The following is an 18001-nucleotide window of genomic DNA, read 5'->3' on the forward strand; positions in this document are numbered from 1 at the left end:
CAACCATGCGATAAAAGATGAAGCCTGACCAGCTGAATTATTCATTGGGTCCTTAAGATTAAAATGAGTGGGGAGGCAGAAGAGAAAAAGGAAATTTACTCAGAAGAACTGAGATATTCCTGGTAGCAGGAGAGAAACTTCTCTCTTGGACCCTCTGAAAGACAGCGTGATATGTTAGATGCTTTTCTAGCTGGTAACTATATATTTTCAGGTGTTCTTTATTTTGACATCCGCTCTCTTCCTGATTCACTCCCAACAGGTAGGATCAATTAGATTGAGAGTTTGGGGTTGATAAAGTCAGAGAGTATTTATGTATATGTGTGGGTTGTAAACGACACACTACTTTTTTAGGACAAGTAGGCACACGGTGTTTCACAATAAAAAGAAAAGACAGGGGCACTTGGGTGACTCAGCTGGTTAAGTGTCCGACTCTTGGTTTCGGCTCAGGTCATGATCTTGCTGTCTCGTAGGTGGCTCTGTGCTGGCAGTGCAGGGCCAGCTTGCGATTCTCTCTCTCTTGCCCTTTCTCTCTGCCCCTCCCCCACTCATACTGCCTCTGTCTCTCAAACAATAAATAAACTTAAAAAAAAAAAGAAAGAGATGATTTTAAAGACAAAACCAAAAGTCTTCTCCATAGAGAATACTGAGAAGAAAGCCAATATGCTCCATTCCCAATATAAAACCCAAGAATTTCCACATCCTCTGATCCTAGAAAGCCAGGAGAAGCGAGAGAAAAATTCAGAGAAGGAAGAGGGTAAGAATCATTAAAGAAAAACACAGATCATTTTGGGTGGGTTGGTTTTGTAATTAACAAGCATCAGATTCTGAATACAAGGAATACAATTTTACTTTCTGGCAGTCTATATGTATGTGGTTTTAGTAAGGACCCCCTCCTCCTCCTTTTCCTCCTCCTCTCTCTCTGTCTCTCTGTCTCTCTCTCACACACACACAAGCACCCAACACACTTACCTTGTTAAGCCACTTCAGCCCCGGTATCGTATTTGAATTTATCTGTTCCTCCAGCCACGGGCGCATTCGCATCCTTTCCACGGGCATGGTACCCTTCTGCAAAGAGAAGCACAGTTATTAGGCAATTCTGCCACTGCCTGCCATGTCTGCACTAGAAAGTTCTAGACCCCTGCCTGACCGTCCTCCACGATCCCCCTCCTTTGCCCAAAACCACGCAGCTGATGTGTACATGGGGACTGTAGGGCTAGGGCGGGCACTGGGGGCTCTGCATCGAGCCCACCTGCCCACCCTGGGCACGCTGACTCCGCAGGAGCCGGCTCAGTGGGTCGGTGGTTTGAGCCAGGCCTGCTCTTGGCGGAGACGGTTCCAGGGAGGTAGGAAGCCTGGGCTGGCAGAAATTCTGCGGGCTCAAAGGCCCGGACAGCCCTGAGTGACCTGGCCTAACGCAAGGTCTTAAGCCCCCCGCCCCAACCTGGCCTTGTTTATAGCAGACGCCTTCCGTGTATTACCAGGCCGGTAATGGGAGGACCGGTATCTTACAAATACCTCTGGGCATCATCCTTCTAAGAGCCCACGATGGACAGGGCAGAACAGTTGTGGGTTAAGAGTTCTTAGAACCAATTCATTGCTTCTGGGAATCTGGGCTGCCAAAATGCTTTGAACCCCTGATCTTTGCACTTTAAAGCCTAAAAGAATCAGTTCACTTGGCTCCAAGGTCTTTCACCAGCGAGCTCTCCCGTTCGGACATACCCTGTCGGCTTCCAGGGCACAGCAGCATCTTGCTCTGGCTTCAGCTCTGCGCTCACTAATGCATTCTCTTGCCCCCTCCCTCATCGGTCTTCCTTTACAAGTGTGCATGGCACCCCACCCCCCTGCTCTGAGACCACCCTCCCCTTCCCTCTGCAAACAGCTGCATGGTCTCAACGCGGTTCCTCTACCAGCCCACATAAGGCCTCTCTCCCCTCCTTCCAGATACCTTTCTAGATACTCTTTCTTCCCTGGCCCACTTAAAACATCCAGAGTGGAATCACTAACAAAGTACTGCCTGCCGCTCCTTCATCCTGTTTGCACACCAATCTAAATTTGAGATGGGATTCAAAAGCAAAGAGGAGGCCAACTCAAGCCCCCACTCTATAAAGCTTCACGGGCAGTGTGACATTATCCTCTTTTCAACTCTTCGTCGCATCTTCCTTCTTTTACTCATTTCCTCCTCCAAAAATGAGCTCTGAAAATTCTACCGAGATGAATTTGCATTGAGATGGGCGAAGTTTCAGTTACACTCTCTTGCAGCTTGCTGAGGACTTCTCTCCTCTGTGCCTCCCCCAGCTCATGCCAGAGTGCAAGCATCACCACGTGAACCACGTGGGACCGCGTCCTTGGCCTCTCGAGCCTAATTACATTCTAGAACCTGCATTTCCCTTGCACATCTCTCCCAGTTCAGATGCACTCACGGTTGCAGATGCCTCGGGCTCTGCTCTCGCAACACACCGTGCTCTCTGCTCCTCCCTCCCCGGCCTTGTCCATCCTGACCCAGCCTCCAAGACCCTTCTGCCCTCCTCCTCCACGGGCCTCCCCAGACGACTCCAGCCTGAATAAATCCCTCCCCTCCTGGACTTCCCCAACAGCCATTGATCTTACGCTGCTGCTCGTTTGAGAATCAAACATTGCTTTAGGGCGGCTCTATGCTGTCTTTATTCTTATCCAACTCTTACCTTAACTATAAACTTTCCCACTGCATACGCGCCCTCTCCCTGACCAACCGGTAAGCTCTTTGAGAGGAGGAATTCTACCTCTCATAGGTCTTTTATATTCCTACAAAGCCCAAACGCTGCCTTCCACGCAGGAGATGTTCAAACAAGATCCAGACCAGCTCAAAAGGTGTGCCAGGCTGGGCTCCCATTGTAGATTGGTCCCCATCCGCTCCCGTGGAGGCTCTGGGCCACTCTTTGAGACACGTAAGAGGAGCCTCAGGGACAGGCCCAAAGGAGCTCCCAACACAGCGGTTCTTAATGGCCCTGAAGTCACTCCACTCGCTTTCATTCATCCACCCACTCAGAGACATTTATTGAGAACGATACTCCAGGAACAGGAAAAGGTAAGACATCCTCTAGCATCTAGGAACTCCCAGCCGAACAGGAAACAGGTAAGAAGACATTTCCATACCAAATGAAGAGTCCTGTGTACAGAATGATACTAGGAAGCAGTCAGCAAGAGAGAGGGTGCCAGACACAGGCGGGTCCCGCGGGGCCTAGAAAACCATGCCTGGGCCTGTGGCCATCATCCCAAGACTGAAGGGGAAACTGGAGACTGATGCAGATAAATGCCATGATCCATTTTGTTAACAGGAAAGGTAAGAGTGGATTACAGAATCCAGACCAGCGCTCACCAGCCTTAATGTGCACACAAATCTTCATTTGGAAGATGAAGCCCTGTGAGTCTATGTTTCTTTTTTTAAGTTTATTTATTTATGCTGAGAGAGAGAGAGAGAGAGAGAGAGAGAGAGAATGAGCAGGGGAGGGGCAGACAGAGAGGGAGACAGAGAATCCCGAGCAGGCTCCGTGCTGTCAGCACACAGAGCCCGACGCAGCACCTAAACTCATGAACCGTGAGATCGTGACCTGAGCCATGATCAAGAGTCGGACACTTAACTGACTGAGCCACCCAGGCACCCGTGATTCCATTTTTCTAATGGGTCCTGGAACCAGACTCGAAGGAGCAAGGCTCTAGATTGCCTTTTACTTTTAATTATCAGCCACCTGCTCTTCTGTGACTTCCTGCACAGTCTGGTCGTTCTGGCAGGCAGATCTCCTCCGCCGGTCTTAGTGTGTCAGCTTCTGGTTCATCTCTTATCCATTCACATTCTGCACCTTTCTAACAAACCTCACGCTATTACTTACCGAGCCAAAATGCTACGGAAATTACACATGTAAAACATTTTCTAAATCTTTAATCAGGACTGTCATTAATCATAAGCAGGTTTGTAGGAAAAGCAAGCACATGCAAGTATTGCCTTATCAGAGTAGGACAAACTCTGTTACAAAGGGCTTCACTTGGGGCGCCTGGGTGGCTCAGTCGGTCGAGCATCCGACTTCAGCTCAGGTCACGATCTCCCAGTTTGCGCGTTCCAGCCCCACATCAGGCTCTGTGCTGACAGCTCAGAGCCTGGAGCCTGCTTCGGATCCTGTGCCTCCCTCTCTCTCTCTGCCCCTCTCACACTCTCTCTTAAAAAAAATAAATAAATAAACAAACATTAAAAAAAATTTTTTTAAAGGGTTTCACTTATCTCAGTTTCTATGTTTTGTTATGTTTTAAACAGCTAGGACATCCCTGATGTTAAACAAGAAAAACCTGATCCTTTTACCTGAACCTGATCCTTTTACCTGAAGATACTTCCTCTATTTCTACTTGATTTTATAGCCCGGCCCCACTTCCCCCACTAAAAAAGTAATGAATTACCAGTGGTGTTGCCACATGACACGGAAGAAAACACGTTTCCCATGACGATCAGAAGTTGAGTGTGCACCCTGACTTCTGTGAAAGAAGCAAAGGTAGAATTCTCTTCCGGGCCTAGCCCCAGAAACTCATCATTTAGTGTGAACTAAAAATAAATTATACGTCTAGAGATTAAAAGGCAGGGGTGACAGTCACAGAGGGTCAGAGACTGAATACGGAGAAAAGATGCTTACTCGGCATGTATTTTCCAGCTTCTGTCCAGGAAATTCACAGTGACAGATTGGTCTTCCTTCTGTAAGGCAAGTTTCCCGTAGGCACCAGTTCCCATGGCCCGTGTGAAACTCTAACAGAGTTGAGGAAGGCACAGGACTGGTTAGAAAAGACACAGAGGGGCTATTTTGGCCAAGAAAACCCAAGTATGCCAGAAATCAACACACTTGTGTTCCAGTCCTGACTTTGCCATTACTAGCGGGTGCCCTTGCACTAGTCACTCAAACCCTCCAGTCCACACTTCGATCATCTCGGAAAATGAAGAGGTTTCAAAAACATAACAGGCCAAGTCATCCATGACTCCAGGAATCCTTTTGTGACATGAAGGCTCATCATCTGATGTATCTTTTTTTGGCAACCTTCTATCTATTCTTGTACGCTGGGTTGTTTTTAGAAGTGAAATGCTGGGGCGCCTGGGTGGCTCAGTCGGTTGAACGTCCGACTTCGGCTCAGGTCACGATCTCGCAGTTGGGCGAGTTTGAGCCCCTCGCCAGGCTCTGTGCCGACAGCTCAGAGCCTGGAGCCTGCTTCGAATTCTGGGTCTCCCTCTCTCTCTGCCCCTCCCCCACTCATGCTCTGTCTCTCTCTCTCTCTCTCTCTGTGTCTCAAAAATAAACATTAAAAAAAATTTTTTTAATTTAAAAGTGAAACGCTAAAGTCTTGAGGTTCCATAAACCTAAAATACAGAGCATCTACCATCAAGCCCGACAAAAGGCACTTTCTAAAGCCACCTATCATTATACCTTCTAGATGCGGGGTTGGTCTCATCTTTAAAACCACGGAATCAGCCTATAAATCAGTTCAGTACATGGCGGGTATTTAGGGCACCGTGATGCTGCATAAACGCAAACAAGCTATTTCCTGGAACACAGTGACTGAACTCATAGCAAGTGAACAGCCCCCATGAAGATGACACTGTTATGGTCCTGATTAGGGCCATTAACAGTGATCTTGAATTTTAACCTGAATCACTGAAGTTTGGATCTTGGAATGGTAACAGAAATGGCTACTATTTACTGAGCACATACTATATGCCAAGTCTTAAAACCAGAGTTTTCTAGGAGCTCCTCATGTAATTTTTATAACCCTGGAAGGCAGGGACTTTAAAATTCCATATCACAGATGAGAGGACAGGTAAAGGAACTGTTCAACGCAACCCGCTAGTAAGTAGGAGAGCCAAGGCTCTCATTCATGTCTCTCTGAAATGCCCAGATTCAGAAACCCTAACACCTGCTTTTTTTCTTACTCTAGAAAGCACTCAGTTATGATGGTCTTTTAACCGTTCAACGTACTGAGCCTTTCCCAACTCCTGTCTGCTTTGCATACCACTGACATATTAAATTTCCTAAAATACCACTTAAATCATGTTAATGTTCTTTTCTAGAGACTTCTAAACATCCCTGCTGGACTTAAGATAATAAAATCCTTGGCTGAGTGGAGGAGGGGTGCACTTCTGATAATGACACAATGGGTAATTCAGACCTAACTCCCAAGGTGAATAACAAGAAAACCTGTACAAAACATGTGTGTGTGTGTTTTTAATCCGTTTAGAAGAATCAGAGAGCTAACAAGGTAGTAAAGAATTAGGACAGCAGGGTCTGGGAGAAGAATGAAACCCAGGAAGGTAAGCCTGACGTTTGGGGCACTCTTTTCCCAGCCTGGGGGCATCTGCTGATCCCAGAACTAGGGGAATAAAAACTGAAGATCAGGACCCAACTAGGAAAAGGGAGTCCTGGAAACCACACACACACACACACACACACACACACACACACAAGCTTGTTTGGGATAAAACTAAATGGAAAGAGACTGACCTCAGAGACTGAAGCCTAGCTCTGAATCACCTCAATCCCTGTGCAAATTAAAATGATCTGGAACTCCCAGAAGCAAATGTAAATTATATCTTGAGGAAGACAACATTATCCTAGGATTTATATTATCTCTGGAGTTTTTCATACACAACGGTGAGCATTCAATCAATTTAGCTGAGAACACAAGGATAAATAAAAAATCAATGAAATATGGACAACAAAAAGAGACCCACAGGGATTCTGACACAGGTCTTTCACAGATACAATGGAGACACAGATACCAAAAGTTTTCAGACACAGTCTTTAAAACAAGAATGCCTAACATGTTCAAGGAAATAAAAACAAGACAGAAAATGTTCGCAAAAACCTAGAACCTAAAAAAGAAATTCTAAAACTAAAGGGCAAGGGCACCTGGGTGGCCCATTTAGTTAAGCACTGATTAACTTGATTTTGGCTCAGGTCATGATCTCATGGTTTGTGGGTTCGAGCCCTGACTTGGATTCTGTGCTAACAGTGTGGAGCCTTCTTGGGATTCTCCCTCTCTCCCTTTCTCCCTCTCTCTGCCCCCCTTTTCAAAATCAATAAATAACTCAAAAAAATAAAAAAATAAAACTACAGAGCAAATAATTAAAATTAAGAACTCAACAGATGGGTGTACCAATATATTAGACATCATAAAAAAAAATCAGTGAACCAAAACAGAAGTCAGAAAGAAATAAACAGAATGAAGCACTTAGAGGCAGAAGAGTGGAGAATGTTACAAAGAACATAAAATCCATAGGAGATTCTATTTTAGATCTAAAAAGATGTAAAACATGGGCAGTTTGTAGTTCCACGAAGACACGAGAAAGAATGAGGCAAAAAGCGATGTTTGGAGACCATGACCAATTATCTTAATAACTTGCTACAAACCCCAAACAGACAAATACGAATGAAACCCCACCTAAGCATACTATAGCATGTTTGCTGAAAACCAAAACTATAGCGAAAAATCTTAAAAACAGCTGGGAGAGGGAAAAATCTTAAAAACAGCTGGCATCACCTTTAAAGAGCAAAGAACAAAACCCCCAAGACCCAGAAGCCTTACAGTTACTACTACTCAACAGAAACAAGGGAAGACAGAAGACAATGGAAAGGTGTCTCTAAAAGTACTGAAAGAAACAGCTATTTTTAAAAGTTTATAGACAGCGAGTATTTCAAGAATGAAGTGGAAATAAAAGCATCTTCACTCAGAGAAAAACAGAGCGTTTCCACCAGCAGCCCCACAGCTCATCTCCCAGTTGCAAGGGCACAGGAGATAGGTCAAAACTGGGGAGCAGGGAAGTCAGGAGGGTTGGTGCTGTGCAGCTAGCTAACATCAGGGCTTCAGCATGAGTCCGTGTTGCAGAAGCTGACCGCAGCAATGCTCCATCCCCTTTCTTCTGCAGCTGCGACATGTATTTGTCAACAGCCCTCCCTACGTAACCATGTGCCCATCCCGCTTACCAACCTACGGGAGGGGTACCCCCTCACAAAAGCTAGCTCAAAGCTCTTTTCATCCACTAACCTTCCCTCACAGCTCTATGGCAGCTGGTGTGGGCAGTATCCAGTCGTCCAGTGTATCAACAAATATTTATTACACACGTTATCGCAGGGAACTCTGCTAAATGCTATGGACGACTCAGAGACGTGTGAGGCATGATCACTACCCTCAAGGAATTAGTAAGTTAACTGGGGGTATGTGACATAAATCATATAAAGCTACCTAATAATAGTATAATTATAATAATAAAAGACTGCAATGGAGATCAGAAGGCAGTATATGATTAATTGCCAACTACGCGGACCAGTTTCACGAGGAATATATAAATCATTACTGGATGGGTTTGTAAGGGAAAGCTGTGCGGCAAAGGGAGAACTTATAGGATGGGGAAAAATCGCCTAGGCAAAGTGGCAAGCAAGCCTGGCAAAGGTGAAGTTGGTAGAAACAGCCAAGGTCAGGACCGGGGAAGATGTGTTTGCTGCCGTGGGCGGAGCAACTGACTTAGACACCAACGTGGGTGGAGCTTCTTGAGAGTCCGCGAGCAGGTGAGAAGCCTGGGCTGGCTGGTTTACAGAAATCATCACGAACCCACACACCGGCCCTAATAAGTTAAATATTGTTATCCCCGTTTTAGAGAGGGGCAAAAGCATAACTTGAAAAAGTAACTTAAAAAAAAAAAGAAAAAAGAAAATCATGTCCGAGTCACCCAAGCCCCTTGGAGAAGGGACCAAGGCTTGAACCCCCCATTGCCCGGCTTGTTTAGAGGCTATAAGACTGCTGAGCGCCTGCTTGAGACTAGCCGTGACCCAAGCAGCACCCATACAGGGGCAAACTGAAGCAAGGAGAGGAGCCCGAGCTGCTTCTCTGGTCCGAAATGGTGGCTATGGGAATGCAAGGGAAATAAAGCCAAGCGACAATACAGGTGTAAGAATAATAGCAATTTGTACTAGTAACTTTTTCTGCACATCTGGTATTCTTTCCCCAGATGCAAGTTCCTCTTGCATGATAGTCTACACCCCTCACATTGACTTTTGTACCTTTTTGGCAAAAGTTAATTTCCAGTTCAAAATTATGTGAGTTGAGAGAGCTGAAAGCTGGAGTTGAAAACTGAAAATTATCGCCATCATTATCCCCATCACCCGTTGAAGTGCTTCCTAGGAATCAGACACTAAGCCAGGGGCTTCTCATGCATGATTTCATTGAATCTGCAAACAAACTATAGGAGGTATAGTATCTTAGCTCCCGTTTTCCAGATGAGGAAATGAAGCTGGTCACCAAGCTGCAGAGCTATTAAGTGGTAAAGCTGGGATTCAAATCCAAAGATGTCAAAAGCCTCTAGACCAGTGTTTTTCAAACACTGGGTCAGGAAATCAACTTACTGGATTAAGATCAGCAATTTTAATGTAGGTGAACACAGGACACAAACTCTGAGAGTCCCCCAAATAAGAGTAAGCTTGTTTTCTTGAAATTTTTGTTTCAATTTTCAATTATATTATACTGGTACCATGGTCAAAAAGAGTATAAAAAGCAGAGGCACCCGGGTGGCTCCAGTCTGTGGAGCGTCCGACTTCAGCTCAGGTCCTGATCTCACGGTTCATGAGTTCAAGCCCCACATCGGGCTCTCTGCTGTCAGTGCCAGCCCGCTTCAGATCCGCTGTTGCCCACCCCCTTCTCTGCACCTCCCCCACTTGTGCTCTCTCTCTCTCTCTCAAAAATAAACATTAAAAAAAAAAAGTATAAAAAGCATTGCACTGGGCAGAACCACTCCCCAGGTGTGCACACAGATGTGTGTGAGCATGTGGCGGGGTGGGGGGGGTGCGGCGAGGGGAGAAGGGGAAGGTCATGTGGAAAGCAGGAAGCAGAAGAGAAGGATATAGCCAACCTTAGAACCAGAAGGACTCCCGGAAGACAGAGAAATTTAACAGCAAGTACCCGGTATGAAAACAACCACGTGAGTGATTATTATAATGGATATAAATAATCAGAGTGAGGTAACAGGTAACAGGTTCTCTCTCTCTCCCAATCTCTCTGCCCCTCCCCTGCTTGCTGTCTCGCTCTCTCAAAATTAATAAATAAACATTAAAAGAATCAATAAACTTCAGGAGAGTTAATACACAATGGCAATCAAAGCAAGTGTGTCACTGATGTAATCCTTATTTCGTGTATGTAATTTGTCACTGATGTAATCCTTATTTCATGCACTTGGCTGTTTCCTTTTATTGAACTTTCGAAAGATGCGTGTCATAGATTCATTTAATAATTTTAGTTTCCAGCCCAGTTTTTCTCAAGGTTTTTAAGCAATTCAACCATGAATTCTCCTACCCTGTGGATTTTTCAGGAACTCAACCTTGAACGATGGGGCAGGATTACTGGGAAAGGCTCCCCTTGAGATATCATAAACCATAGTTATATTTTTCTATACTATTCCATTCTCCTATACCAGATCCCCAAACTGCCTGTGCACATTATTACCTAGGGAATTAAAAAAGCAAAAAAACAAACAAACAAAAAGACTCCTTGGCCCCATCTTAGACTCACTGCAATAGCATTTCCAAGTTCTTCTTATTATCCTAGGGCAATTTGGATACGCAGCTAAGTGTAGGTATCACTGTCATTCAGTACCCATAAGCTCAATGGCCTTCCGGATTCCATATGTTTAATAAACATCTCCAAATGAGTCATAGGAAAATGAGGGCGCCAATGACGAGTAGCTTTCATCATGAATGGAATATGAATGCACATGAAATTAAAATTCTAAAATGCCTTTAAATACCACTGAACAAGTTTCCCATACTGAGAATCATCCAAATTATAGTTTTGCATATCTGCCATCCAACCCACAATTTTCTTCTTGGACGTGTTTTCTGTATCCTTTAGAGAAGATATTACCATAGCTACTTGACAAAAACTTCCCTGTCTTTGACCACAAGCTGGTCTGGGACCTGAAACAGTGTGACTGAGCCTCTGATAGTAACTTGCACTGCACCACTTCAACCGAAACTGACTTCTGGCCTCCACCTGGGTGCTCGAAAGACACCAAAATATACGACTGGTTTTCCGTCCTGCAGGTGAGCCAACGGTCATTCTAGGAAACGGTTCTCAATGCAGCCCAAAGCAATCAGGAGTCCTCCATCCAGAGAGAGCAAGCCTTGAGAAACACGGACCATGCTCCACGTATGCGAACGTGTGCTTTTCGGAGAGGGGGCCCAGAACCCTGCCGTCCATCTCTGCCCAAGGAGCCCTGCTCCCCGGGCCCCTCTCCCCAGAGCACCTTCTCCGGCCCCCTTCTCTGCCCAACCCAGCTGCCCCAGCCCTTCTCCACTGCAGATGGGTCTCACTTCCTCCCTCCTGTTTGCTCAGGCGCCACAAACCCATGCTTGGGCTGAATGATGCCCAGTCCTGACCACCCACGACACGCTGATGGGCTCATCACCTCACCTGAGCATGCGGATTTCTGCACATCTTTTTTGCTTCTCCCTCATCAGCTCCTGTGGTTGTTCCCCACAGGAGCAATCGGAGATCTTTCCATCGTCACGCTAGCGAATTCACTTCCACACCCATCAATTCCGGCAAAGGGTCTTGCCTCTAACCTCAGGGAGGAAAATAGAAGCCACCAGGCTCTTTCTGAATTTCTGACTCCCCTCCCTCTTCAAACTTATCTGGACTTCCGTGACCTCCTTTTTCCCTTCTTTACACCGGGCAGGTGGTAATGCCGCTCTCCGCAAGGGGAATACGGAAGGTTTAAGGGGAGAAATATTGAGGTTGGTTTTGGGTCTACTGGCTTTGGGATATCTTTGGGATATCGGGGGAAAAAAAGTGTTGGGTGGGCAATTCGATCCATGAGGTTAGAGCTCAGGAGAAAGACCTAGCCTGAAAGTAGCCATCCACCCCTACACAGCTAGTTCAAATGCCATTCCTTCTACAAAGCCTATCTTTACCAAATCCTGCCTCCAATATATATCCTCTGCTCCTGTCAAGCTGGAACCTTGTGTTAACGTCGCCACATATCTTAACACGTAGACCTGTGTAGCCTTGCCCTTGACATCCCAGCAGGCACCTGCCAGGCCTATCCAGCCATTCTGGACACGTTCTGTATCTACACAGTCCGACAAGGGAGCCATCAGCCACGTGTGGCTACTGAACACCTGAAATGTGGCCAGTGTGAATGAGGAACCATTTGTCCCCAAACAAAGACACATAGTTTCAAGGCCACTTCCAGTTTTCCAAATCACAGTGAGTAGTCAGGTGGCTGGTAAAAACAAAGTGTCTGCCTAGGACACCCTGGTGGGGTTTTTGAAGAGGCAAGTTAGCCACCTGACGTTGAAACTGTTCTATTTTGAGGAAAGCCTGGGGTTTTTTTTTTTTGTTTGGTTTTATTTTCTTGTTTGGTTTTGTTTTGTTTTTTGTTTTTTGTGTGTGTGGTTTTGTGTTTTGTTTTGTTGGGTTTTTTTTGTTTTTGTTTTTGTTTTTTTTTGAGAGAAGCCTGACTCACACTCTATAAGCTTAATCACCTTTGGGGAGGCAACCTGTTGGTTAAGTGAAGGGAGCTTCTGTGTAATTCTTATCCCTGTTTGGACTTGCTAAGCCCTTGAAAACACCAGCAGCTGGCAGGTACCGAGCACACAGGATCCCATGCTACACTCCGAGGCCACGAACAATAGCTGATGAGTATTATGTGCTTAACACCGTCAGGCAAGTTCCCAGCTTGTTAGGAGTGTTAGTTCTCTCGATTCACCACGATCCTGTAAGGTAGGTGCTACTAAAATCCCCATTTTACAGATGAAGAAACTGAGACACAGAAGGTTAATAAGTAACTTGCCCAAGGTCCCAGAGCTACTGGGTGGTTGAGTTCAGATTTAAACAGGAGCCTTCGGCCCTTACGTGGCCTTTGGACCATGAGGCCCAACTGGGGTCCACGTAAAGAGGCATGGAGGGCCCAGCGCCTCCCAGTCTGCACGGGGAGCCTGCGCTGAAGGGGCTCCCAGCCAGGGCTGAGAGAGCCGGCTGCTCCAGCTGCCCTAGTTGGGCCGGATGTGTAGGCTGCAGCTCTCCGCCTCCAGTGCCCAGCACCACCCCCATCGATTCACACTTCCTGCCCCTCGGAGTACCTTCCTGGCTGGTGGAAACCAGCGAGACCAACTGCGCATCCTGTCCGGCCAGACCTTTATTTCTGTAATGTGTACTAGGAAAACAGTATTTCCCCACTCCAAAATAAAACTGTCTTGCCGCCTTCCACCCCTCCGATTCCTCTTTAAGAAAGCAACAGAGGAGAACCAGAGGGTTTGCTGTCTGTCTGTCCGTCCCCGGGTGTATTCTCCACTTGTTTCTGCTTCTGCCACACGGCAGGGTCACCTGGCCCAGAGCACAGGCCACCTGGGTCCTGGGGCGGTCCTCAGAAAGAAGGGGAGGAAGAAAGCGCACCCTGCCCAGCCTATGACTGCTCAGCCCCAGGAACTATTTCAGGAGCGCAAAAAAGCCCCTCTTGGACAAGCTGTGCTCCAACGCCGCGATGGACGTTCCGCGTTAAGATTTTTGTTAAGGTACCGAAACCACTATGGTGGTCGACATTTGGGGTATTTGTCAGTTTCCATCCCCTCAGTGTGCATGAAGAGCAATTGTGGGCCGTGAGGGCGTTTTGCTTCTCCCTTATCTTTAGCATTAGGAGCTCTGGGGAGGGCCAGACCTCACGTCTGCAAACGCCACGCCAACCCCGTGTACATCTCCCTGCACCCTGTTTGTCCTACACCCCTCCGCACCAACTCCCTTCTCTCTTGGAATTGAGGGCCAGTTTTAAACCTACCCTTCCCCAACAGCTTTCCCTGACCATTACAGGTTCAACTATTACCACAGCAGTCTTTCTGTTCATACTGATAGGGCGGCTTCAAGGAATAGTTGGATGTTAACAATAACTGATCTTGTCTGACTCTTGGCTAACTAATTTGACCTAGAACTTCCTAATAAGTGATTATGATCTCCACGGGGCCTAGCACTGTCTTTATTTGTCAGCGAGTAGGACGGTGCCACGATGCAGGACTGACAGGCACAATGACTCAGGGACAGCACGGCCACCCTTGGGCAGAGTGGAGATCAGGGAAGGCCTTGGAGGCTCCTTTGTCCACCAAGGTGGGCAAGGGGTGAGCCTGTTGCTAGGGCTACATCCTTATCACCATGCCCTAGATGAGGCTAGGACTGGGGAGTTGTGACCCTGAGGGAGAAATCCACCCGCCATTCCCCTAAAAACTCATAAATCTCTTAGTCTCCGCCACTTTCCCCACCACTGTAGGGGCCACTCAGGTCTAGGAGTATTTCACTCGGCAACACAGCCTCTCCCCAGGGCAAAGCGTTAGGGACCAAACGCAAAGGGTAGCAGAGCCCCACGTCCCTAGGCCTCAGTTTTCTCATCTGTAAAATGGGGCTAACTTCCTTAGGGTTTGTGGTAGGACTAAGATGATGTGTAAAGTGCCTGGCCTACTATCTGATCAGTTAATAGTTTCCGCAGACACAAATATTCGGTCAAGGACTATTCGATGGAGCATTATCTACAAAGCAAAAACTTTGCATTGATCCAAATACCAGGCAGTAGGGAGATGGTTAAATAACATGTGGTGGACTCAAATAACGAAACAGTGGGACTCTGGAAGGGTATTTCCTTTGTATGGGATGATGATCAGAAGATATACGTTCATATAGAGTTACTGCATGTAATTATATGTCCCATAGATTTTTACATAGTCTATGTAAGTGTATACATGTTAACATAGTTCAGAATATAATACAAGCTAAAAAGTGAAAAAAAAGCAGGGAGCAGAGGTCATTTTTCGATTATCAGGGCAATACGCTTCCCGGATGTGCCGGTCCGTGGGCAGCGTCCCCGTGGCTGCTGAGCCCGGGCGCTGACACAGGGCTCTCTTGATGACAGCCAGACCTCACCCTCCACAAGGACTCCAGCCGACTCTCTCAGAGGCCAGCACCGCCTAGTACGGGACCGACAATGCACACCAAGACGCAACTGTCTGGCCTGGAACTGGGTGGCTAGGGGTCAGGGGAGCCCCCCGCCCCAGGGGCACCAGACCAGGTGAGGACGGGTGCCCAACAGTGAGTAAAAAGCTGTAATACGTTACAGCATAGGGTGTCTTGAGGGGCACAGTCCCCATGAGGCCTCGTAAAGTCACATGCCAATGAGTGCCATCCTGTGTTCATTCCAAGTCCTGAAAAGCCTTAATGTCGGCAGAGTGCTCTAGTTTTAGATTTGAGAAGAAGTAGAATATGGCAATAATGAACTTCGCAAAGCTACAGAGGTTCCTTCTATCCTCCCCCCCTCCTCCCCCACTCCATGAACGATTGAGTCCAAAAGTCCATTAGGCGGAATGGAGCAAAGCAGATGTACTGTGTTGAATGGGGTTTCCCCCCAAATTCACATCCACCCAGAACCTGTGAATGTAACCTTATTTGGAAATAGGGTCTAGACAGATATAATCAAGTTAAAACAAGGTGATACTAGATTAGGATGGGCCCTAAATCCAAGAGGACTGGTGTCCTTACAAGAAGAGGGAAATCTGGACACAGACACACACAGAGGAGGAGGCCAGATGAAGACAGAGACAGGGATGGGGGCGATGCGGTGGGTCTACAAGCCAAAGAACGCCAAGGACTCCCAGCCACCACCAAAGCGAGGAAAGCAGCATGGAGCAGATTCTCCCTTAGAGCCCCCGGAAGGAACCAACTCTGCCAACACCCTGATTTCAGACTTCCAGCCTCCAGAACCGGGAGACAATACGTTTCTGTTGTATAAGCCACCCAGCCTGTGGTACTTTGTTATGGTCCTAATGATCTGAAGACATTAGGAGAGCAGAACAGAGGCATGCTAGTGAGGACTACTGGCATTAAGAGGGTGTCCCCTTGGGTGGAAGGAGGTGCTGGCACATCGTATGGGGAATCTTAAAGCCCAGGTGGGGAAATGAGGATAGACACGGGGACAGTGGGGGAGAGCAGCCCAGAGTGGGGTGTCAGGGCCCAAGTGGGGTGAGTGGGCTCCTGTCCAGGGACAGCAGTCTTGTCTGGGAGCACAGAAGCCTGAGGAATGAGATGGGGAGGGCAACTTCATTGCAGTGGGGCGGCCGAAGGGATGTGAGATTAGATACACGCAGGCAATTGAGTAAATTAATTAATACATTAGGGGAAATGGAAGACAGGTTTCTCACTTTTGGAGAAGGAAGTTCAAACAGAGAAAGAAATCTAGAATAATCTTGGGTGTTGGGATAGAATAAGGACTGAGTTCATATATGTCGATAAACACAGAAATAAATATAGATGTAAAAATATGTGTACATATACACACGTACGTACAAATATGTGTATGTACACGTGGTACACTATTCCCTAACCCTGCCCACTACGAGGGTCTGGGGGCAGCAATACACCACTGGTGATAAGCACACATAACACCCAAATCGTGGTTTCTAAATACCACTCTCCACTAAAAGGAATCAGAGCTTTTCAGAAACATGGCTGATTGCAAGTCTAGGGCAGGGAAAGCAGAAGACGAGACGGAATTATGTTGGGGGGTCAGAAAGTAAGGACGTGTCCAAAGAACACCGAGAACATCAAGAGAACAGGACAATCCACACGAAGGCTCCCACCGGCCAATCGGAGACAATCTGAATGTCAAAACAATGACAAAAGCGTGTTACAGTCCATTGGATAAAATAGGAATCAATGAAAAATAGAGAGGAGGGAGCTTTTCTACAAAGCAGCAGGGCAGGTAGTAAGTGTGGAAAGAGTATGGAACTAAAAATCACCATGCGGCAGCTATCAGAGAAGTAATTCTCCTGCCAGGAAACATCAGTGGATACTAAAACCAGTGAGTTAAAAGGCTGGTGAGAAATGGGACCTTTACACGGTCTCGAAGGACATCCCACAAAATATTTACCACAAAGGGAAAAAAGAATAACCAAAGAGAAGCCTGACAAATACCTCCTCGGTCAAATGGTTGAATGAACATCACGAAGAAAGGAACACATCACAGTCACTCACCACTGGAGAGGACACAATGAGGAAAGAGCCCCACATCTGTGATATTCCTGCATAAACTCCGTAGCCTAAATCTGACCGCGAGTGAACTGTCACCAAGCCCCACCTGATGGGTTACCTATACGATAACAGGCTCGTAACTGTCAAAAATGTCAAGATCAGAGACGTTACGGGAAGATTAAGGAGACATGACCCCTGAGCCTGAATCGGATCCCTGTGCCATGGGGTCGCTGTTAAGATCACTGGCCAACCCGGATGGGGTCTGTGGATCAGGTGGTGCTAAGGGTAACGGCCTGATTCGAACAGGGGCGCTGCGGTCATGTTGGAGAGGACCCTTGTTTGCAGGAAGATACACTCAAGCATTCGGGAGTGACGGGACGTCCTGCTGGCAAGTTACTCTCCAAAGGTTCAGAAAAGCAGTTCTCTGTAGTGTGCTTGCAACGTTAGTGCAAGTCTGAAATGAGTTGCAAGGAAAAAGCCTCGGCCAGAAAGACCAGAGCAAAGTACATGAGTGATTTACAGTCCAGTGGGGGAAACAGCAGCAAACACGACATTTTTCTGCAAATACAACAAATTCTAGAAAATTCCCTCTCTGGTGCTTCAATGAAACTGCTGGCAGTTTTGTTTTTTGTGGTTTTTTGTTTTTTGTTTTTCAATCCAGGCACCACGACAGGATTTAACTACACGCATCAGTCACGTTACGCAATGAGGCAACAATGATCTTAACGAGAAGCCTGGAAGCTTCATTTCCTGGGGAAGATGAGGGATGATGGTCCATAACTCATTTAAATTGCAGGTTGTCTGGAAAACCAGAAGCGACCAAGGGCCAGTGTGCACATGTGAGAGAAGGCTCTCAGCGTTCAGCATGAAACATATGCCTCCTAATCTTTGTGCTAATATTTAACAGCAGTTATCAGTTCTCTCAACTTGGAAACACGAGGGTGGT

General features: G+C 46.8%; 1 protein-coding gene across 5 annotated transcripts in view; it reads right to left on the minus strand.

Moving 5' to 3' along the window:
- Positions 1-18001, minus strand: part of IRF2 (interferon regulatory factor 2) — a 91659-nt gene that overhangs the window by 42691 nt on the left and 30967 nt on the right. For 4 of the 5 annotated variants that reach the window (XM_019422314.2, XM_019422312.2, XM_019422311.2 and 1 more), the window contains exon 2: positions 970-1065. In XM_019422314.2, coding sequence (XP_019277859.1) covers positions 970-1056 — 87 coding nt within the window. In that variant the 5' untranslated portion in view covers positions 1057-1065. Of the gene's footprint in view, positions 1-969; positions 1066-2759; positions 3150-18001 lie in introns of those variants that run through there. The other variant, XM_019422315.2, reaches the window with a different exon arrangement.

This window comes from Panthera pardus, unplaced genomic scaffold (assembly GCF_024362965.1).
Source record: "Panthera pardus isolate Hobbes unplaced genomic scaffold, ASM2436296v1 HiC_scaffold_13, whole genome shotgun sequence".
Classification (NCBI taxonomy): domain Eukaryota; kingdom Metazoa; phylum Chordata; class Mammalia; order Carnivora; family Felidae; genus Panthera; species Panthera pardus.